This window comes from Microtus oregoni, unplaced genomic scaffold (genome assembly GCF_018167655.1).
Source record: "Microtus oregoni isolate MIOR12 unplaced genomic scaffold, Mior012 000020F_ref0000438, whole genome shotgun sequence".
NCBI classification, from domain to species: domain Eukaryota; kingdom Metazoa; phylum Chordata; class Mammalia; order Rodentia; family Cricetidae; genus Microtus; species Microtus oregoni.
The window spans coordinates 6,677,535-6,700,413 of record NW_024543079.1 but is presented as its reverse complement, the minus strand read 5'-3'; the positions used below and the strand labels follow the sequence as shown (position 1 = coordinate 6,700,413).

The following is a 22,879-nucleotide window of genomic DNA, read 5'->3' as shown; positions in this document are numbered from 1 at the left end:
TTCTGAACCCTCACCTGGCCTCTGCGGGGACTCTATGCATACAGCACACAGACATACATGACATGCATACAGACTGACAAAAATCCAACATGTACAAACTAGTAAAAATCACTTTAAAAGGTTTTTTTTTTTTTTTTTTTTTTTTTAGTTTTTGAGGTGGGGTTTCTCTGTGTAGCCTTAGCTGTCCTGTAACTCTACACCAGACTGACCTTGAACTCAGGGATCCTCCTGCCTCTGCCTCACAAGTGCTGAGATTAAAGATGTGCAACACCATGCCTGGTATTTAATTTTTTTTTTTACATGAGAATTGGTTAGAAAGATGAACTGAGTCTGTGGAGGAGGGGCTGGCCTGCACTGGCACTGCCCACTCCATAGGGAGGTGCTGGAGATGGGATGAGATGGGATGGGGCTGGAGGAGCCTCCCCGAGAAACTTACCTGCGTATGGGAAAGAGGGAGCTTAGCTCTAGGTGGAGGATTTGTCCTCTGCTTCCTGGTGCCAAGTTCTGGGCACAGCGCTTGCGGCAGCACAATCCTGAGCAAGACCTGTGGCGTTCCCCCGCCCTGTTTTATTAGGATGTACTCCGGCATTTGTTCTCCCATTCTACAGACCTACACTGAGTCCCTGCTCTGTCCCAGTTACTCTCGAACCCCAGGCAGTGAACACAGCAAGCAACCCCCCTGACCTGTGGAACTCACGTTCTAGTGGGATAGACTGACAGACAAGATAAAGGAGTAAGAGGTGCCCATTGCCCAGGTGGGAAAGCAAAGGTCCCTGCCATGTTCACAGGTGCACCCTTCCAGAAGTCCTCCATCCTGACAGCCCCAGGCTGAAGGCAGAGGTGAAAGCTCTCAGGTGTGGAAACACGTAATAGTCATAGCATAAACAGGCTGCTTTTGATTGCCAACCCCTACTGCCACCACTCGTGGCCAAGGCCAGCCGGTTCCACTTCCTCAGCTCATCCTGCCCATCAAGGCTGGCCCTAGAGCCACCTCTCACTTATGAAGCTGAGCCAGGAGGTCCCTGTGCTCACAGATGGAGCTCTGTTCCTTAGTGATCTGCCCCTTCAACTCCTCCAGCTTTATTCCTGCTGCAAGCCCAGAGAGTAACAGTCCTCACAGCTCCTGTGTCTCTTGAAATGCTTCTGAACATCACATGCCCCCCCCCCCCCCCACACACGCATCTTCTGTGATCACAGAAGTTCTGAGGTGTTTAGTCACCGACTCTTCAACAGGTCCCTCCCGATTCTTCAAAGACACAAAAAGATAAGTCACAGAGATTCATCAAAGCAAGACAGGTAACTGTGCTGGCTCCCTGTAGTGTGACCAGAAGACCCAGACCCTTGAGGACAACACTGTCACCACAGGCGAGGAGACACGGTCAAGCCAGCGAACCCTGGCAGCCCCTCTGCTCTCAGTAGTGAGAAGCTGACATAAGGCTTAGCATCACCCAGGTTCAGAGGCAGGTTCTGCAGCACACAGGCTACCTACAGGGAGTGGTAGACTTCATATGCCTGCATGCAGTGCCCTTGCCCCATCTGCCTTTCCTACCTCACAGCAGCATTGGGCCTGGGGGCATTAAAACAGCTGCCTGAGGGCGCAGATGAAAACAGGACCCAGAGAGTCAAGGTCACAGTGCCACCTCCCACTTCCCTTTAGCACCTCAATGGAAAGCCAGGCAGCCCCTGACAACTTCCAGAAGCCCCAGGCCAGCCTCCTGGAGCATGCTGGTTCTGGTCACACCCTCAGTCCCAGTCACTTTGGCTTCTGTTTCCCCATGGCTGTAAAGCTGCCCTGATTAGGGACCCTGGTGGCCTCTGATTTGTCAAATCCACTGATACGTGACATCTTTCTCACACCTGACAGACAGACTGACCTCTCTCCCTTCTTCTAGAAACTCTTCCTTCTGCCGTTCCATGCGACACACTTTTGGTGTCTTTCGTGACACCACTCACGGACCCTTTGTGTGTCTCCACCCTGCTTCTCCCCCTGCTGGCTCTCAAACCCACCCCTTCTATAGCTGAGTCTCAGAAGGGTCAGCTCACCTCACTGTCGTCATGGGTTCTCAGCGGCCACGCTGGTCTACAGCACTCCCGCAGTTTCAGGACTCAGGCATGGTATTCAGATCCCCCCAGTCCTGTCCTGCCTAGTCCTCTAGCTCCTCCTTCCCCATTCCTGCCCCTTCCTCCCACTGTCCACCACTCCGTGCAGGACCCTGCTGATGCCCTAGCCTGGCTTTGATGTTCGACTTCACCGCTTCTTGGTGTAGACAGAGCGGGGTGTGGCGTTAACGCCATGAGGCAGGGGTCACCCGTGCTTGTCACTGCAACTCCCTGACGGCTCCACACGGTGCCTGGTACAGAGGAAATGATACATACAGACATGACGACTGTCATGTATCCAACAGCTCATTGCCAAAGAGCTGCCAAATGCTAAAAATAACTATTTACAGCCACAATAGGGCTGGGACAAGCACTCCGGGTATGACAAGCATGAGCAGACAGGGAAAACCAGGACCCATCCTCAGGCATGTAACTCTAGAAAACACGCTTGGTCCTCACTGGCCCTCACACCCTGCTAGGTGCTGGCCAGTAGTCGGGGAGCAAAGCAAAGGTCTCTGCCCTGGGCAGGTTATATGGGGGGGGGGGGAACACAACAACAAACTGATAAACATGCCACGCACTGTTGGCAGGTGCTTTGGAGAAAAGACAACAGCAGCCTAAGGGGCTAGGACTCTCTGCCTGCTCCCCAGTGTGTGTTGGGGGGACAGGTTGCAGCACTATGTTGCTTGATCAGAAAAAGGTTCCCAGGGAAGGTGAGGCTTGAACCAAGTCCCCCAGGAGTGAAGGAGTTTGCAGGGTGAATGCTGCCCTCCATGGGGAAGAGCAGTTCCTGAACAGGGCAGCCCACACAAAGTGAGTGACTTTGGAGGTGAGCTGTTCTGAATTCTAAGTCTTCCTGTTATTTTAGCTCTGTCTTCCAGTTACAACAATCAAAAACGTCAACCAAATTCCCCAGAGCGGCAAAAATACACCAATTCTAAAATGGTCCAGAAGCAAGAGCCCACTTGAATATTCAAGGAACAGTAGTGAGGGACGAGACCAGAGAGGTACCAGACACTGGGATTTAAGGCTGTGGTTGGGGGACTGTGGCTTAGGAAGGACCACACTCTTGGTTGTAACCAAGTAGAGAGCTAGGGCTGACTCTGTAAGGAGAGCCTGCCTCCCAGAGGAAGGAACTCAAGGACCTGGCGGGGCCCCATTCCAACAGCAACAGAAACCTCCCATCCTGGTGGAGCCTGCCAAGCGGCTCAGCTGCCTGTTTGCAAACCTTTCTTCAAAGACAAAAACAGCCCCGAAGGGGACAAATGGCTTTCGATTCACATCCTCCCTGCTGGGCCTTCATATTCATAACAAGATGATCAGTCTAACCAGGAGTGGGCTGTTGCTTTAAAGGATAAATTAGTGAGACTCTTAACTCAATAATTAAAGCTAGGATGGCGCTTGGCCTGCGGGGATAATGTACTATTATTATAGTCGTTTGTTTCAATTAAATGCTTGCTGGTTTTGCAATAGCAGCTGGGCACCTGTGCACGGGGGTAATAACTCTGAACAAGACGTCTACATTTCAGGAGGAATTTGTCAGCCTGCAAAGGATCTCCCGCCAAGCATGAAAGTTTATTAGAAATACTTGCCAACGGAGCTTGCGGGCGAGGGGCAGGCACTGGGAAAGGTTTGCTATTGGCTTTCTGCTGCTGCTAAGGGTGTGTGCGTGCGTGTGCACATGCGTGCATCTGGACATTTTAAAGGGGGCGATTTTCAAACATTTGTTTCCCCAAGTCTACAGATACTTCAGAGTGGAATGCACATGGGAAAGGCGGCTTGCGAGTTTAGTTGTGACATCCCATAGCACTGGCTCCGAGGGATGGTGGACTAAAAGGCTTCCCCGCCCCTTTATAGCGACATCTAAGAATGCCAGTTCCCCATGGGTCTGTCCCTTTACACAGCTCAAGGGTCCTCATAGATGCGGTTAAGCTGAGAAGTTCTGGCTATCAGGGACTGCGGACAGTAAGGCCCTCCTAGAAATGAACTCATCAAGGAGACAGGACCTTCGAACCTCACTTGGCTTTGAACCCCACTTGGCTTTGAACCCCTTGGGAAGGGATGTAGCCAAGGGGGTGGGGCAGTTCCTAGAGATGAATGTAAGTAAACTGTTAGAAGTCGGCATGCCCAGCAGCAGAGTCTCGAGGTACCGAAGTAGCTTTGGCCATATGCCAGAGCATTCCCTACAAGAGCCACAGTGGTCATGTCAGAGAGAGACTGCAGGTTGAGGTCATAACCAGACCCCAGCGGTGGCCAAGGCAAGGTTTAGCACGGGAAGACTATACAGCAGGTACTTGCTCTGCTGTGGGGGCAGGAGGATGGACTGCTGCTTACAGCTAAAGACACAGGCCTGGGAGTCACCCAGACCTAGACGTGAACCTTAGCACTAAGTGACATTGAACAATGTCCTTCCTTTCTGTGACAGCCACATCTGTAAAATCTAAGATAAGATGAACCCTCCTTCTAGGACCAAGTGAGAATTCAGTATGGTGAGCTGACTGCTGCCAGGCAAGTGGGGACTGCCGGTGAAGGTGGGCAGAGGTACCACTGTTATTTTTATAAATGGCATTCTAGTAATAAGGAAGTTGACAGTATAAAGCCAGGGGTTAAAGGCCCTCGAGTCTTCTTGTGAATAAAGCTTTATTGGCACACAGCCCCAGCCATTCATTAGCTTGTTGCCTGTAGCTGCCTTTCTGCTATGGCAGCTGAGTTAGGCAGTTACAACAAACCCCATCTGAAGCCTAAAATATTTAATATCTGGCCATTCACAGAAGCACGCCAGTCCTGGTAATAAGCACTATGATGTCTTGTTTGTGAAGTGCCAACCCTGGGCCAGGCTTCATCCTGTTGTGTGTATCATCAAGAATGTCTCCCTCCTGGCTATTTGCCCCTGTTTCCAGAAACTCATCTTAGTTCAGGTCAGATCCTGTTCAAACTCACACTATGAGCAAGTTCATGGGAGAGGAAGAGGGAAAATTCTGGGTTGGATACTCATATGATTCGCTATGTAGAATACTACCTCTCTTTGGTCCCCGAAGGGCAGGCTCATGGTCACCCTGTTCCCCTGTCAGAACTGCTTGGGTTTCTGTGGGCACAGAGGACCCCAGGCTGCAGCTGGGTGGAATTCTGAATTCCCCGTTTCCTAGATGCGGGATTCTGAGGCAGTCGCAAGATTACGGTACTCCATCCCGAGTTTCAGTAGCTTCATGGAAAGTTGGGGATGTGTTTGCACCCAAGAGTTATTTACAAGCTCACTATGCAGCGCTCTGGGCACAGTTCCTGCACTTAGATGGTGCACATATGCTCACACGTGCACAACGGGGCCACACACATATTGCATGCTCACTAATGTGACAGCAAACATAGCCAAGTACCTATTGTTACTGCGCTCCGTAGACAAAGGTGCTAACGTCTGTTGCTACAGGCTCCCCAAGACTGTCAAAAGATTATAAAATAAAATGCTGTCCAGCGGCCTCTAGCCCCATTTTGGTCTCTGATGAGATTCAGAATTTAAGGAACTTTTGGACTTGGTGCTTTACGTGACAGAATATAACAGAAAGGGAACGTCTGCAGCTTACATTGAAAAAACAAAAATATTCCAATTCCCCAGTCTGTTCAGGATAGCTCAGTGCCTTGATCTCCTCTGAGGAGGAGGACGGGATTCAGTTCTGAGGACTGGCAGACGCTGAGGGGAGGTGCGATTTCTCACTGTCCCTAGTGGGACTGCTCTTGGCATCTAGCACGCTCCACAGAGACTGCAGCTGGCCATGTGTGAAAAGCTCCTGGCATTCTACAACCCTGAGAATCTATTAAGTCTAATTATGTTTGCAAGGCTGCCACCTCCCTCCTGCTCCTCTGCCTGGGTCTGCAGGAGGGGGTACAGATGTGGCTTCTGCCAGGCTGCGTGTTTGCATGTGGGAGCAGAACACTTCATACCATTCGAAGGCGCCTCCTGAGCAAGGCTGTGCCAGCCAGGCCCTCACCCTGATAAAGGTCTCTGCACATCGAGCCACCATGGACCCAGGGCAGGATCTTGGAGAGTTGGCAGCAGAGGAGGGGTGGGAGCTGCTTTGGGGGAAGAATGCCAGCTCCGAGAGGTTGGTGACAGAAGAAAGTTCCTGTCTAGGGAGAAGCCCTCAGGACCCCAGGGAGTCTGCTGCTGGGCAGACATGGGGTTGGTAGGCAGTTCCCATTTAGCCAATAATGCTTCTCTAGGTAAGGAGATAGGTGCCAGTGTCCCCAGCACCTGAGAGCTGACAACATCAGCAGGAGACAGGGCTCAGGTCTGACCACTACATATCCCCTGGCATCAGACAGCCTCAAGTGGCAGGCCTTTAGTTGGGGGCATCATTTTTACTTTGGGGAGTTAGGACAGGGTTCATGAAGTAACTTAGAAATTTGGGGATGCTTGGTGGCCACATGCACTTCTTATTAGTTTGTAACTGCATATTGTCCCGATGTAAAGGCCTGTGCCCTGACTGACTGTGAAACCTTCAGGGCTCTCATCCCTGGGGTTTAGCACTGGGTCCACGTCAACAAAGAAGAAGTCTCTGAAAGGCCGACCAGCGTCTGTGAGCTCAGCGAGAGCAAGTTTGGTAGTGAGCTGGAAATCTCCCCAGAAGGCATCCAGATGTGCTGTTTGGCTTTTTTTCTTTCTTTTACCAAGTGCTCCACAGAGCTTTTACTGGAGGATTTAGGAGGGAACCCCCTGAACGACTGTAGAAATCTCTAGATCTAAAGATGCCTTATGAGGCCCACGCTCAGGGAAATGGGAGTCGGAGGATTCTTCCTAATGAACTGTCCAAGTGACAGAAAATTCAGAATCAGGAGAGAATGTGTTCTGACAAACCGAGGGATGCTCGGATTTTAAAATCTAGTGGCGTCACTGCCCAGCACAGCAATGACCACTGACACAAAAGCCAGAAGCTCAGGGTTTTCTTCCCAACTCCACGCTCAACATACGGCCGAGGATGAAAGAGCCTAACAGGTCAGTGTGTATGGAGCAGAAGGGTCAGAGAAAGACAAAAGCAGCCATCGAATCAATAGCAGTAGACATCACTCATCTGGCGAGGCAGAAAGTGCTCTGCTCAAAGGGATCGATGGAGTACCAGTAAAATTAAAAATATTGCCTCCATAAATATGGGTCATAGGGATTTTTTTTAATTTCAAAGAACCTTTAAAGTTTAAAAAGTTGTTATTGGGGCTGGGGCGATGGCTTAGTTGGTACAATGCTTATCTTGCAAGCATGAGGACCTGGGTTCCATCCCCAGGACTCAATATAAAAAAAAGAAGAAGAAGAAGAAGCTGGGATGTGGGACTCATGCTTAGAGTCCCAGCACTGGGGAGATGAAGACAGGTGGGGTTGGCCACCCTAGCCTCATTAGCCAATAAGAAAGCCTTGGACAGCATCTGAGAAGTGACCCCTAAAGTTGCCCTCTAGCCTCTATACCTACCCCCAAGAAGCACATACGTGCACACGCACAGATATGTATACCCATACAACACATGTATATACACTAAGCCATTATTTACTATCAGATTATTAGACAACTTAGATCCACCCTAGGAGGCCAATGGAAACTGGTTTGCATCTTTGTTTTGAGGCAAAGTCTCGCTATGAAGCCCTGGCTGACCTAGAACTCTCTAGACAACTGGACTGGCTTAAACTCGGAGATCAGCCTGCTTCTGCTTCCCAAGCATGAAGACTAGAGGTGTGAGCCGCTGTGCCTGGTGCAATGAGCATTTTAAATTGAGAGTAAAGGGTAGACGGACCTGGCTTTCATGTCTTAGAAGGGTGACAGTTCTCGAAAGGAGAAGGGTGTGAGGTTTAGGACTCACCATGAAGAAGGGCCAACAGCACTCAGGGAGTGTGTCCAGGGCTAGGCCAGGGGTATTTGGGAAGGGGGAGGTGGAAGCTACTTCCCATGTCTGTGGCTTGGGTAGCTGCAGAAATGATGGTGCCATGTGCTGTTTTGGTAGAGCTAGGGAGAAATAAGGATTTTCTTCGTACTCCGCCTAATGTGTTTCTGGAAAAGGGGTGCCAATCAAGGGGAATGTAGAGCCTGGAGCTAGCCTGAAGACGAGGGGCCCAGTCTTTGACATCATCTTATGTGAAATGTTTCATGATATGTAATATGGCCAATTAAGCCATGGGGATGCCAGCCACTTCTCCCTCCCAGACTTCCTAGAGCCCATCACCCTCTAGTTGGAGATTCTGCTTTGACAAGCCTCTGTGATCACCCTTCTGCACCAGCTCTGCTTTTGACAGAATAAAGGGTGCTTGAGGAGCCAGTTCAGCTCTTCCTCATGGCCTCCACTCTGAACACAGCATCGCCATGCAACACATTTTGCATAAGGAGTTAAAGACATGGGGCGGCCTATGTCCTCCGAGCCCTCTCTCGCTCCTTGTGCCTTCTCGTTCAGCTGCTCCTTGCCTCTCTTTTTCATTCACCCACACTGGTGAATGTGGCTCTAGCCATTCGCGCTGGCTTGGAGAAGCACTCTATTATGTGGATAAGCCCTGGTCACTTTCCTCAGATGGCGTGCCTCCACGATAGTTCCAGCTTTCTCTAGAATTTAAAATCCTTCTGTATTACCTTTATTGTATAAATTTCTAAGGATAAAACTATGACTTTCATACAAACAAAACATGTGAACATATCAAAACTGTATTTAACTGGGTATGAATGAAGAAGCCAGTAAGATAGTAACACTCAGTTCAGAGAAGAATCCGAAAAATAGACAAACGCTTAAGCAATCGGGGATGCTGGAATAAATGTACCAAGAACTAGAAAACTGATTGGTGTGATAGAGCAATTGGATATGATGATTAGAATCGTCTTTTCTATAGTGCAGGATCAATATCTCTACCAGAAAAAAATATATTTGTGCTTTTATGGACACGAATTAGTTGCCATCTCCCTGATGCTCATCCAATGTTGATATTACAGTTTGGATCTTTAAAAAAAAATCTTCCAAAGGCCCATTAACAGATAAATAGCAAAATATGGCATGTTCATAAAACAGAATATTATCCAACCCTTTTAAAAAGACAAAAAAAATCTGACTCATGCTACAAGTGTATAAATCTTGAGGTTATTATGCTAGGGGAAATAAGCCAGACACCAAAGAAAGTTTATATGGTATGATTCCACTATATGAAGTACCTAGAAAAAGAAAGTAAAATAATAGTAGCTGGGGAAATGATTCAGTGGATAAGAGTACTTGCTGCACAAGCACAGTACATGCGTTCACATCCTTAGCCACGACCAGAGTGCGTCCTTGTGACTTTAGTGCTGTGAATAGCAGAGCCGGCCAGTTACTGAGGCTTGCTGTCCGTCAGCCTAGTTCCAGTTCAGTAAGAAATACCATCTCAAGGGACTGTGTGGAGAGCAATAGACCGGATGCCCAACACCCTCCTCTAGCCTTGAGGCACGAGCATGCCCAAACACATGTGTGCATACACCCTACACACACACATACCACATACAAAGGAAGTAGATTTGTGTTTTCCAGGGACTTGGGTGAGACAGGAATGGGAAGTTATTATTTAACAGGTGTTGAGGTCAAGGTAATTCTGTAGCTTGTGGTAGGAATAGTGTCATGATGACCTAATAACAGATTTATGTCTAAAAATGCTTACATTGGTGCTGGGGAGTTGACTCAGATGCTAGGCACCTACAGACATTGATCCATCCATTTGCCTGCAAATTTCAAGATATCATTTTTTTCTGCTGTGTAGTACTCCATTGTGTAAATGTACCACATTTTTTCTTATCCATTCTTCGGTCAAGGGGCATTTAGGTCGTTTCCAGGTTCTGGCTATGACAAACAATGCTGCTATGAACCTAGTTGAGCACATGTCCTTGTGGCACGATTGAGCATCCTTTGGATATATACCCAAAAGTGGTATTACTGGATCTTTATTCCTGAGAAATCTCCACACTGACATCCAAAGGGGCTGTACCAGCTTGCACTCCCACCAGCAATGCAGAAGTGTTCTCTTTACCCTACAACCTCTCCAGCGTAAGTTGTCATCAGTATTTTTGATCTTGGCCATTCTTACAGGTGTAAGATGGAGTCTCAGAGTTGTTTTGATTTGCATTTCTCTGATGGCTGAGGATGTTAATCATTTCCTTAAGTGTCTTTCCACCATTTTAGATTTTTTTTTTGTTGAGAGTTCTCTGTTTAGGTCTGTACCCCATTTTTATTTATTTGTTCTTTTGATGACTAATTTTTTAGTTCTTTGTATATTTTGGAGATCAGTCCTCTGTCCAATATGGGGTTGGTGAAGATCTTTTCCCATTCTGTAGGCTGCTGTTTTGTCTTGTTGACCGTGTCCTTTGCTTTACAGAAGCTTTTCAGTTTCAGGGGGTCCCATTTATTATTTCAGTATCTGTGCTACTGAGATTATATTTAGGAAGTGGTCTCCTGTGCCAATGCGTTCAAGTGTACTTCCCACTCTCTCTTCTATGAGATTCAGTGTGCTTGGTTTTATGTTGAGGTCTCTGATCCATTTGGACTTGAGTTTTATGCATGGCGATAGATATGGATCTATTTTCATTCTTCTACATGTTGATATCCAGTTATGCCAGCACCATTTGTTGAATATGCTTTCTTTTTTCCATTTTATGTTTTTTGCTTCTTTGTCAAAAATCAGGTATTAGTAGGTGTGTGGATTGGTATCTGGATCTTCTATTCAATTTCATTGCTCCTCCTGTCTGTTTTTGTGCTAATACCAGACTGTCTTCAGTACTGTGGCTCTGTAGAAGAATTTGAAGTCAGGGATTTGTGATGTCTCCAGAAGTGAGGATAGAGAATTTAAAATCTCTTGGATTGTATAGTAAGACCATGCCTAAAAGAAACACACATACACACAAACAAAGAAGAAAGGGCGTGTTTGTATTGGTGGTAGAAAGGGAGAGGGATGTTTAGAGGCTCAGTCATAAAACCTTCTACACGTTTAAGGAAGTTCACTTGCTAAGCCTATTTTTCAAGTTTCTGCGATTAACGTGCTAACATGGATCACAATGTATTGCGAACTGGGTTGCAGACCAGCACTCACCCATATGCTGTTTTCATGATGCACATCTGAAATGGTACAGGATGAGAAGAAAACACGAAGGAAACCATGACAACAGCTGACAGAGTAGGATGGGAGGCAGAAGCATTCATTTTCATCAGAGCAAAAATGCTTCTATGCATAAAGAGAAGCCTTCATGAAGACAGAGCATTCTGGGACATCTGGATGGCTTCACATCAGCACACCTGAAGAAATCCCCTTCACTCCAAATGCTCTGGAGAACTGATGGGAACACAGGAGGGACGATAGGCTCTAGCTCAGTTTCCTCAGTTTCACGGCCGATGTCAAAACAGTCCTTCAATAGACATTGGGAAATTTTTTATGTGACAGAATGAACATCAGTTACTTTCCCCCAGTGCTAGGAAGCAAACCCTGGGCCTCACACATGCAGGGCAGGCACTCTACCCCCAGAGCCACGTTGTTTTAGTTCCACATGAAAATTTTGCAAGACGTGGTCCTGTCCTAAGGCATAACAGAAGCCTTGGCATATTCAAAACGCAAAATTCTAGGATTCAAGTCCCCTGACCACAATGATAGCAAAGGATACATTCTATTAACGCGGTCTTCCAAACAACCTGAGAGAAGAAAGTAAAATCTTCAGTCTTGAGAGAAATGAATAGAGCACAGCAGAGATTTCCCTGGGGGGCGGCGGGGGTGGGGGGGGGGCGGCAGAGCTGCTCAATCCCAGCATACACGCATTTGGGGACACAGAACTCTTTGTTTGGGGGGCGAGAGTGGAGGGCAGCCATCCCACATACTGTAGAGAGTTTAATAGTGTCCTTTGCCCCATCACCAGGTGTCAGGAGCAGACCCGCGGTTGTAAGAACGGAAAATGTCTTCAGACGCCTTCTTTGTTTCCTCCTGGTGAAGTTGCTCCTGTCTGAGCCCTTCATCTAGGTCTTGGCGGTTCTAGACCAAACAAAGAAAGCATGCCGTAGATTGCTTAATTTGAAACGTCTGAATCAAAAATAGCCTGTGACACATGTGGTTAGGGTTCAGTAACATGTGATCAGGGAAGCTGCTGAACTGAATTTCTAATGGAAGAACTGCTTCTTCTGATGCCCTTCCGGGCCTCCACAGGCACTGAACACGCACGGTTCACAGACATGCATGAAGGCAGCACACCTGTACAAAAATATAAAATCTCAAAATGACAACAGTAGATAAAAGACCCTTCCCTTCAAGCCTGACAACCAAGGACCTGAGTTGTCCTCTGACCTCTGTGGACATATGTGTGCATGCATGCATGTGTATGTATGTATGTATGTGTGTATATGAATTTTTAAAAAATATTTTTAAAATCATGGTTTTGTTGTAGAAAACAAAAATTTGATCTTTTCACACCAGCTTCCTCAGCATTTAAGCGTTAAATTATTACATCTTTGGATTCTACTTTTATGGAATGTTCTTTTTCTTAATTGCTATTCGAGTTGCTGACGTGTTTCATAAGAAGTTGTCTGGTGGGTTTTGTCTTAGGGTTAGGGCAGGATTGCCAACTGTGTCTGAAATGGTGCTAAATATACCTTTGACATTCTGTGCTATGTATTTGGGCAAAGCAGTTTCAGCCTCAATGATTATAAAAATCAAAATATTGATCAATTCTGAAAAGTTGACCATGTTCCCCATCTTGCAGTTCCAGAGTTCAGCCAAGATCTAATTCTTCATATAAAAGTAATAAGTAAACACATTAATCTCACTAATATGTAGATTTGCCTCCATCTTTAATGTGTACCAAATACTGGTTTTTAAATAAATCCTTTCACAGTTTCTCAGCATGTAAGTGTTTGATTTATATGCCTATTTTATTTTTGCAGGGTCATATAAAAGTTTCTTGGATGATAAAGGGGTCACACGTAGAAAAAGTTTAAAAATCCCTGAGCTAGACAAGTTAATGTAAGATTAGAGACCCAAAACTAAGAATAGAATCTAAACAGTACAACCGATGCTACCCTACTGCATCATGGCCACGGCCCACCTCAGTAAATGGTTCCCTACTGCATCATGGCCATGGCCCACCTCAGTAGATGGTTCCCTACTTCATCATGGTCACAGCCCACCTCAATAGATGGTACCCTCCTGCAATATTGCCACAGACCACCATTTGCCTGGAAGTACTTTGGAACAGGTAATGATTTAATTATATTTGTTTTCCAAAGGAAACCTTAACAAATTCTCAGAAGTACAAATGGCACACTGTGAAAACATTCACCTCTTCTGTGACTAGAAATTCAAGACAAAGCAGCAAGAAGCAAAATTATCCACTTGGAAGTCACTGGATTCTGCTTCCAAACTCTAGGGTCAAAGAAAAAAATTGAAGAATGAAATACCTTTACATAAAAGAGATCAATAACGAAAGTCTTACATAGTATTCTTTGGGGCCAGAGAGATGTCTCAGCAGTTGGGAGCTCTTATTGCTCTTGCAGAGGACCCAAGTTCAGTTCCCAGCACTCACATGGCAGCTCACAACTCTCCACTGGATTCTCCAGTCCCAGGGAATCTGACACCTTCTTCTGGTCCCTGAGGGGACCAGGCACACAAGAAGTGCACACACATGAATACAGGCAAAATAGCCATGCACATAAAATGATGAAAAAATTTAAAAAAAAACGTTCATGGTAACGTCTATGAGAAACATTCGAGGACATTTTAGCATTAATTTTGAGTTGTAGGGAGAGTGGGCGTAAAGATGCCCATGCATAGTAGGTGTGTGGAAGCCAGAGGCAATCATCGTACTTCTCCTCTGCTCTTCTCGGGGTTTTCCTTTCTTCATTTTCGTGTGTGTGTGTGTGTGTGTGTGTGTGTGCATGTGTGCATGCATGTTCGAGTGGTCACAATCATCTGAATTTGATGGCAGGAATTATCCCCCATTGTCTCTTCTCTGTCACACACAGAGCTCAGTGACACCAGAGACATGGCTAATCTTGCTAGCCAGCTGTGGAGGAACGTTTATGGGGAGGGATGAAATGGAGACAGTTGGATTGATCCTACCATGTGGGGGGGGGATTAAAGGCCTGCGCCACCACTGCCCAGCAAGATCTCATGCTTTTAAAGAGAAGTTGTAAACCCCACATAAAATAGGAAGCCACTTGCTTGCTTAATGAAGGAAAAGCTGAGAACAAGGGGGTGCTTAATGTTAGAAATCGGACAGAATAAATAACAAATGCAGAGAAAATAAAAAATAATTCTAAGATTGTTCACGTAAGCCTCCATGAATCACGCATGTCTGTTTGGGTCAAGGGTACACAGTATTCTAGATCCTGGGGGAGCAGTCTGATTACACATCTTACAGATGAAGAAGCTGAGGCCCAGTGAGGTCAGTCGTGGCCAGTGTCACCTGGCCAGGGCCTGGGCCGGGATTCAGAAGTAGGCTTCCAGCATCTGCGCTTGCGGCTGCTCATTGTCACACAGCAGACAAGGCAGAGCCGTGTTCAGGATGGAGTGTGTATCAAGAGATGATCCGTTTACAGCCAAGGGACCCTCGGGGCTTCGCAGGTGCTCTGCACTATGCAGAGGTCCGGGAGAATGGTGCTCCACCTTGAGATCCTCCTAAGGGGATCCCTGTGGGAAGCACAGGCCAGTATGGAAATGGCCACTTGCCTCCTCTCATCCACAGGTTCCTCCTCTGAGCCCGAGAGGCAAGTGCAGCGTTTGGCAAGGCAGAGCCTTCTAACGCAATCATCCTGTCTTCTCTCAGATCCAGGAGATGGTCCACTCGGAGGTAGCTGCCTATGACTCCGGCCGGCCAGGGCCTCTTCTGGGCCGCCCAGCAATGCTGGCCAGCCACATGAGTGCCCTGAGCCAGTCCCAGCTCATCTCCCAGATGGGCATCCGGAGTGGCATTGCCCATAGCTCCCCATCACCCCCAGGGAGCAAGTCAGCGACCCCTTCTCCATCCAGTTCCACACAGGAGGAGGAATCAGATGCCCATTTCAAGGTGCGTAAAATGGAAGGGTGTAGCTACCAGGTTATCTCCCCAAGTGGAGAAGGGGCTCTGCCAGGTCATTCCACCATGACCCTCTGGAAAAGACTAGAAAGGAGGTTTAGTCCTTTGTTGGAAACCAAGAGTCAGCATGTTGACCTCTGGTCAGAGGGCTGGCACCTGAGCCCTTGGGACATCAGGCTGTAGCGGCTGTAAGCTGCTGAATCTACTAGAGACCCTCTCCTCCAGGCAATGCTGGCCCTGAAGAGGCCTGGGGTCCAGCCACAGTGTCCATAACAGGAGGCCCTAAACTGACCAGGGGTCTGTATGCTTCTCAATTTGATCCGGCATCATTCCGAGGATACGCTGGCCTACAACAGAAGCCAAGTAGGGATGACTTCTGTCTTCCTCACCCCTCTCCCTCACCTGCCTTTTTCTCCCCCCTGTTTTGCCTTCCTTTATTTCTACACATTCCTGGGGAGTTACCCTAAATCCTTGCCTGGGTATGAACCCCTGGCTGGGCAGCCCTTTCTCTGCTTGGGAGAGAACAGGACTAGATGGGTCTGAGGTAAGCTGCTGAGAAAGCCTAGCTCAGCCCAAGGTTAGCTAGAGTCACTTTGGCTAGGAGCTCCTTGACCTCTTCAGCTTACCGACTCCTCCCACCTGGCAGATCTCGGGAGAGAAGAGACCCTCAGCAGACCCAGGCAAAAAGGCCAAGAACCCAAAGAAGAAGAAGAAGAAGGACCCCAACGAGCCACAGAAGCCAGTGTCAGCCTATGCTCTCTTCTTCAGAGACACTCAGGCCGCCATCAAGGGGCAGAATCCCAGTGCCACCTTCGGTGATGTGTCCAAAATAGTGGCCTCCATGTGGGACAGCCTGGGAGAAGAGCAGAAACAGGTGAGCCTTGGTCCCCTTCTAAGTTGTCCCTGAGACTTGGGGCCCTGGAACCAAGAGTGTGATACCAGGCTTGGCCTCTGGGGCTAGAGGCTCCTGCAAGGGGCTTTGCTGCTTTGTTTGCTCATCTATAAGCTGGGAAGCCGGGTTCCTTCCATCCCTGCTGACCTCCAGTGCTGTGTTCTACCACCTTTGCTGGGCCCCTGCTTCCCCATCCATAAACCAGGGAACATCTCCATCCAGCAGTTCCCTTAAGTCGGTCCTTTCTGCTCCACTGGCCATGTGGGCTCTCTGAAGGCCTCCAGGCGGAAGGAAGCTGAGCCGGCTCCTGCCATTGGAAATGCGTTACCAGCTACTCACTTCAAATTGACTGCCTAACCTCTTTGAGTCCTGGCTTCCCTACCTACTGACTACCGTGCTTGGAGCACGCCTAGGCTAAGCGCCGTGGGGATCCCCCCTCCATCACCACATCCATCTTTACAACACCCCTGGGAGTCACCATCCATTGGCTCTTTTGAAAGTGGAGGGTTTAGTGGGGACTCCTTTGGATTCTGCCTTGCACCGCAGGGAATGGAGATGTTGTGCATGGGAACATGCTTCTGTGGGAAGCCCAGAGCAGTAGCAAGCTGGACCACAGATGGGAGTTGTGGTCCTATTTGGCAGTGTAGAGATTCTGCAGACTAGTTGAGGGCAGGTAGTTTAAAAGATGCTCTAAAACCTGCTGGAAAGAAGTGGAGACAAGAAGCCAGGGAAGGCAGAGGACATTGTCAGAGAATTCCCACCGTGGGCAAGAGGAGCTCTGGAGCCAACCCTTTGTCTTTGTTAACCCACCTGAGCTGCAAGGGCACCAGGCGAACCCCGGCTTTGCTAGTCATTACCTGAGAGCCGGGTTCGTGTCAGAATACAAAGATAGTGCAGCGTTAAGATGTTGGTGGTGTTCTGGGCCCAAGAGAGGCTTCTGGGTGACTTGTCTTTCTATTGTCACTTGTGCCAACATCACGGCTGAGGAACTGGAGGGTATCCTGGCCTCTGTCCCCACAATCTTCATCCATGCCTGGCCCTGGAAGTCCCCCTTATCATCCCAGCCTCTGCACTGTGGCTCCTCTGTGACGTTTTCTCCAGAGTTGCCCAATGTCTTGGATCTTTCAGGCATATAAGAGGAAGACCGAAGCTGCCAAGAAGGAGTACCTGAAAGCCTTGGCGGCCTACCGAGCTAGCCTCGTCTCCAAGGTAACTAAATCCCTAGGCAACGTCCTGATGAGCGTGTACCACTGGAGGGATAGAGCAAAGGCTGGGGCTCAGAGAGGATGAGCGACACACGTGCATCACACCTTGGGAGCACCTCCGGTGTGGCTGGCTTCATGTGAGGCTCATTTCATTGGCTTCCTTCAGCAGGAGGGGCTAGCACTCAGAGAGCTCCACAGTGAGCCTGGGATTGGCCATATGAGTGGCTGTTGTAGGTTCCAACCCGGCGTTGCTGTCCTAACTCCTGACCCTGCTCTCTACCTCTCTGTCCACACCAGGAGCACAGGGGGAAGGGGTAGGTCCAAGGCCCCAAAGGAGGCAGAGCATTGTCCTGGAGGCTGTCACAAAGAAAATGACACCTGAGTTGGGCTCAAAAGGGTCAAGCAAAGGGCGCCTACAGAGTTGAGAGAATTGCATGGGCAAAGGTGGGAGGCTGGGAGGGCATAAACAGAGCATGGCTCATTGCTGGCATTGATCTTGCTGCCAGGGTGAGGATAGCGGGACCATACTTCCAGGGGAGCCCACATGAGGGTAAAGGTGGGGCTGACTGCCTGATTAGAACCGTGTACCCACACATTCCTGCATAGTTATGGTTTATTAGTTCACAGCCGGCCCCGTAGCACAACACAGAGCTGTCTAGAGGCCTTGCAAGCTGCAGACCTACCTAGTCCACAGTCCAGGTTCTGCCCTATCTCTGGTTTATCCCTGGCTTCTATCTTCCTCCAGAGCCCTCCGGACCAAGGCGAGGCCAAGACTGCTCAGGCAAATCCACCAGCCAAAATGCTCCCACCCAAGCAGCCCATGTACGCCATGCCCAGCCTGGCTTCCTTCCTGACGCCCTCGGACCTGCAGGCCTTCCGCACTGGAGCCTCTCCCGCCAGCCTGGCCAGGACGCTGGGCTCCAAGGCCCTGCTGCCAGGCCTCAGCACATCCCCACCACCACCCTCCTTTCCTCTCAGCCCCTCATTGCACCAGCAGCTGCCACTGCCCCCCCACGCGCAGGGCGCCCTCCTCAGCCCACCTCTCAGCATGTCCCCTGCCCCTCAGCCTCCTGTCCTGCCTGCCTCCATGGCACTCCAGGTGCAGCTGGCAATGAGCCCCTCGCCTCCAGGGCCACAGGTAAGCAGGGCCAAGCAGCAGCCGCCTGTGACTCTCACCAAGAGGGAAGGCAGCTGGGGTGGGGGTGGTGGGGGTTCAAATACTGGCCGGTACACTTACCAGCTGTGCAAAATCAGCCACGACACTGTACTTCTCTGAGCCTCGGTTTCCAGTTCTCTGAAATGGGTCTAGAACACCTACCTGCCCAGAGAGATACTGGCTACTCTAGGCAGTTGGCTAGTTGCCAGCTAAGCTTTGCTCCAGAACCTTCTCTCTTAGACCACTGTGACCTCTGCCAGATTGTCCCAGCTCATTGCCATCTCCAAAGCTTCCAGTGATGGTTCCACAAATGGTTCCAGCACAGGCATGCAGCACAGTAACCCCATTTTACAGATTGGGAAACTGAAGTCCAGAAAAGGGAAAAAAACCAAAAACAAAGCCACCTCCCCTCCAAACTCAGCTGAGACGGGGGTTAGATTTTCGTTTTCACTTTTTCTTTCCTTTTCTTCTCTGTCACGCTGGAGGTGGAAGCCAGAGTCCCACACACACCTCCATCTCTGGGCCACACGGTTGGTCAGCTCACACTGAATTTTCCCAAAGATCTTCTACTAGGGAGAAAGAGAAAGAGGCAGAGTGGTCATTCTGTATGGACCCAGGACGTGTCTCTGAAGCATAGACACCCTCAAACACACAAAGATGACGCCAACTGCTGGAGAGGCTTCCCTTGGTCTCTACTATGCTCACCGCCCACCCCTTCTTCCCCTGTAGGACTTCCCACACATCTCTGAGTTCCCCAGTGGCTCTGGCTCCCGCTCACCTGGCCCATCCAACCCTTCTAGCAGTGCGGACTGGGATGGGAGTTACCCCAGCGGGGAACGCGGCCTCGGCACCTGCAGGTCAGTCCTCCTCGGGTCCCCTTCACAGTCTCTTCCTGATAGGGGGCAGGGGTGGCAGGAGGGCAGGGGGACACTGGGGGAATGTGAAGTGGGCACCCTCGGCCCACTGTGGTGGATGTATAGAGTACAGGGAACAACACAGATCAGAGTAAAGCTCCAGGGGGGCGCAGCTGATTGGATGCCCGGGCCAACAGGGAAACTGGGGCTGGCCTTGGTTCATGCCTTTTCTTCTTTGGTTCCATGTTTTCACAAATGGAGGGTGAGGTCTGAATATTTAGCGGACAGTGGCCATCTCCATCACCAGGCAGTGTGTCCCCATTCCTGGCTACCAGCCTTCCAACATAGGCTCCTCGCTTTGCCCAGCTTGCTAGTGCTCCTGGCTCTTTATCAACCCCGCCCTTGCCCCCACTCCTGACCTTCTAGGGAGAGCCCTTGAAGGTGTGCAGACTCCGGTAGGCAGGGTTCCCTTCATAGCCCACGCAGGCACAGACTCTCCCCCAGCCCTTCCCTTCTACCCAGTTTCCCTTCCCAAAAGTCAGGGCCAAGGAGGAGTAAGTACGTTGTATCTGAACTTCTCCCCTGGGTGACAATGTTTGATCCTCAACAGCCTGTTCTAGTCTTGCTTGTTAAATGTGAAGTTTTTCGATGTAACCCAGGCTAGTTTTGAACTTGTGAGCCTCCTGCCTCATCCTCCCATGGGCACAGGTCAACATATCTGGCTCACCCTGTGCAGTATTCTACAGAGAGGAAGGTGTCTACTTTCCTGTCATTCTGTTTGAAGTGTACAGATGATGGTGTTATGATTAAATGTAGAGATGGGGGGGTGGGGTGCTGAGACATATCTCAGTTGGCAGAACGTTTGCCTAGAATGCAGAAAGCTCGGGGTTTGGTCCTAGCACCGCCAAACCTGGTGTGGTGATGTATACCTAGGATCCCAGAACTCAGGGTGGAGGTTGGAATGGAAGCATGAGAATCAAAAGCTCTAGGTCACCCTCAGCTACATCTTGAGTTCAAGGCCAGCCTGGGATACAGAAGCTCCTGTCTCAAAATACAAACAAACACAGTAGACATGAAACAAATGATAAAAAAAAAATTAGGTGGCCCCTGGCAGGATGCCAGGAGAGGTGCTTGGTTCTGCTTGATGGGCAGCCCCTCCTTCAGCCTTAGAGACAGCTGATGAGAGTGAGGAACACAGGGCCGGGGCACCAGGGTGGGCTCCAGTAGCTGACGGCCCCTACTCTCTCCTGCAGCCTGCTCCCCAGAGATAAATCGCTCTACCTCACCTAATCCCGCCTCCCCTCCCTCCCTGAGGCTCTCCGGAGGGCACTGCTCCAAGCCGGAAGGGCTGACCACAGGAGAGAGGCCATGGCAGCAGGCAGGGTGACCGGCCAGCAGTGATACACCTATGCCCCAGAGCTGAGTCTCTCCCTCGACCTCCCACCAGACTCTGCAGAGGCAGCCCACCGCCCACCACCAGCCCAAAGAACCTGCAGGAACCTTCTTCCCGCTGACCTGCTTGCTCCAGGGTAGCTGTGGACCCCACTCCTTGGCCTGCACACAGTCCCCTGCGTCTGGACTTCTGGCCCCAGCCCAAGCTCACCGGGCTGCCCCCCCTCGAGGTTGCTTAGCAACAGACACCCACCCCAGATGCTGGGCCAGCTACAGGTGTGCTCTCGGTGTACACAAAAGATGCTGAAACCCACGCTCTGTGGGTTCCGTGTAAGTAGTTCACTGTTTTAGAACCGTGCTGAAGACATCTGTAAGATTATTTTGTGGGGAGAAAGAAAGTTTCCTTTAAAGTAAAAAAAAAAAAAATTTTATAAGACCTTTAGCACAGTTTTTTTTTTTAAGTTTTATCTTAAGGGAGACATGTGCACAAACAGCTGTCAAACTGATTCTTATCTGCACACAGAGAGAATGGGCGCTTTTAAGCCACATCCAGGGCCGCCTTCTTCTTCTTCTTCTTCTTCTTCTTCTTCTTCTTCTTCTTCTTCTCCTCCTCCTCCTCCTCCTCCTCCTTCTCCTTCTCCTCCTCCTCCTCCTCCTCTCCTCCTCCTCTTTCTTCGTTCTCTTCCTCTTCTTCCTCCTTTTCATGTTCTTCTTTTTCCTCCTCTTCCTCTTCTTTTTATTTCTTTTTTTTTTTTGATCATATATCCACCTATTTAAAATTGCCAGCAATGATTTGGCCATCTATTTATGAAGAAAAGTTGAGAACAACGTTGTGGTTTCTCCCAAGTGTGTGTGGTTTGGGGGTTGGGTTTGGTTTAGGCTTTGGTTCGTGTTGTTCGCAGCTGTCTCCCGGCCCTTGCAATGTCCGTCCTGGTGCCCCCGTGCTTTGCTCAGACCTCTTTGTAATAAAACTTCTGAAAAGTGGCAAGCAACCCTGTGTCTTCCAGCACTTTTTCACCCAGGCCTGGTTACCCTATTCCCCAAACCAGATGAATAAACAACAGATACGAGAATGTTACACTAATGTCCCTGATGACATAGGTACAAAAAGTTGCAATAAAGCTTTTACAAATAGAATTCAAGAACACATTGAGGACTGGCAACATGGCTCAGCTGGTAGAGGCACCTGCTGCCAATGTGGCAATCTGAGTTTGAGCCCCGGGACCCACTTGGTAGACAGGAGGAACTGATCCCTGGAAGTTGTCCTCTGACCTCTACACACAAATAATGTACCAATAAGTTTTTAAGAAGACGTTAAGAACACATTAAGAAGATCATACATCATGACCAAGTTCTTTTCATTCAGTGGCTGCAAGACTGGTCCTGCATCTGAGCCAGGCCTGGACTCCTGAAGTGGCACATGGTGGTGGCTTCACCAGGTCAGAGTTTCTTCTGGGGAAACTAAGAGCAGAGTCCTGCCTGCCACTCCGCAAGCAGCTTGAGTGCCTATGTCCAGGCAAAAGCCACCCCTGACCTCAGCTGTGGTACGGGCAGAAGGAGATACAAAACTCTCTCAGTTTTGTGGCTCAGAGTAAATGCTCAGTAGATCTGTGTTGTCGGGGTGAAGGTGATCATACCCAACAGTGTGAAGATACAAGAGAGGGTCAGCCTTGGACTTCCCAGGTGAGACTTAGCTCTCCGGCCACTGAAAGGCTAAAATCCCAGTGGCAAGAGTGTCCCCAAATGCCAGCATATCCTGGAGAACACTGGTGTTTTCATATGCACAGTCGGATTTTATACAATTTCACTGCGGGGCTGGGATGTGTCTCTGTGTTCGTCTAGCAGACCAGACACCTAGTTTCCATTCTCAGAACTACATAAAGAGAAACCATCTTCTAAAAAGATGTCTGTGTGAAATAGATCTGACTGTGCAGTGTAGATGTGAACATAATGTCTGAGGGGAAAATATCAATGGGACAGAGCCATGGGCTCCTGGCGGCGAGGAGTGGGGTTCTGGGCACAGTGTCACCCCTCAGAAACATACACCAGCTTGAGACATTGTGAGGCCAAGGGACGGGAGGGTTTCCTTCAAACCTTCCTTCAGAGAGCGTCCTAGACCAGAGACTCCTTCACCCAGGCTCCCCAGCAGCTGTTAGTGGTGACATTTGAAGGTCATAATTGTCACAAGTTGAACTCTGCGGGGAGGAAGGACAGTGGCCTGGCAGGGAGGGGTTGGGAGGCCGCTGTCACACCCC

At 49.3% G+C, this 22,879-nt stretch overlaps 1 protein-coding gene across 9 annotated transcripts in view; it reads left to right on the top strand.

Annotated features, from left to right (window-relative positions):
- Positions 1-21,774, top strand: part of Tox2 (TOX high mobility group box family member 2) — a 117,211-nt gene extending 95,437 nt beyond the window's left edge. For 7 of the 9 annotated variants that reach the window (XM_041670053.1, XM_041670054.1, XM_041670058.1 and 4 more), the window contains 6 exons: positions 14,877-15,116; positions 15,772-15,999; positions 17,146-17,226; positions 17,968-18,360; positions 19,108-19,235; positions 20,680-21,774. In XM_041670053.1, the coding sequence (XP_041525987.1) occupies positions 14,877-15,116; positions 15,772-15,999; positions 17,146-17,226; positions 17,968-18,360; positions 19,108-19,235; positions 20,680-20,746 (1,137 nt within the window). In that variant the 3' untranslated portion in view covers positions 20,747-21,774. Of the gene's footprint in view, positions 1-14,876; positions 15,117-15,771; positions 16,000-17,145; positions 17,227-17,967; positions 18,361-19,107; positions 19,236-20,485 lie in introns of all 9 variants that reach the window. The other 2 variants (XM_041670057.1, XM_041670055.1) reach the window with 1 other exon arrangement.
- Positions 21,775-22,879: the final 1,105 nt, after the last annotated feature.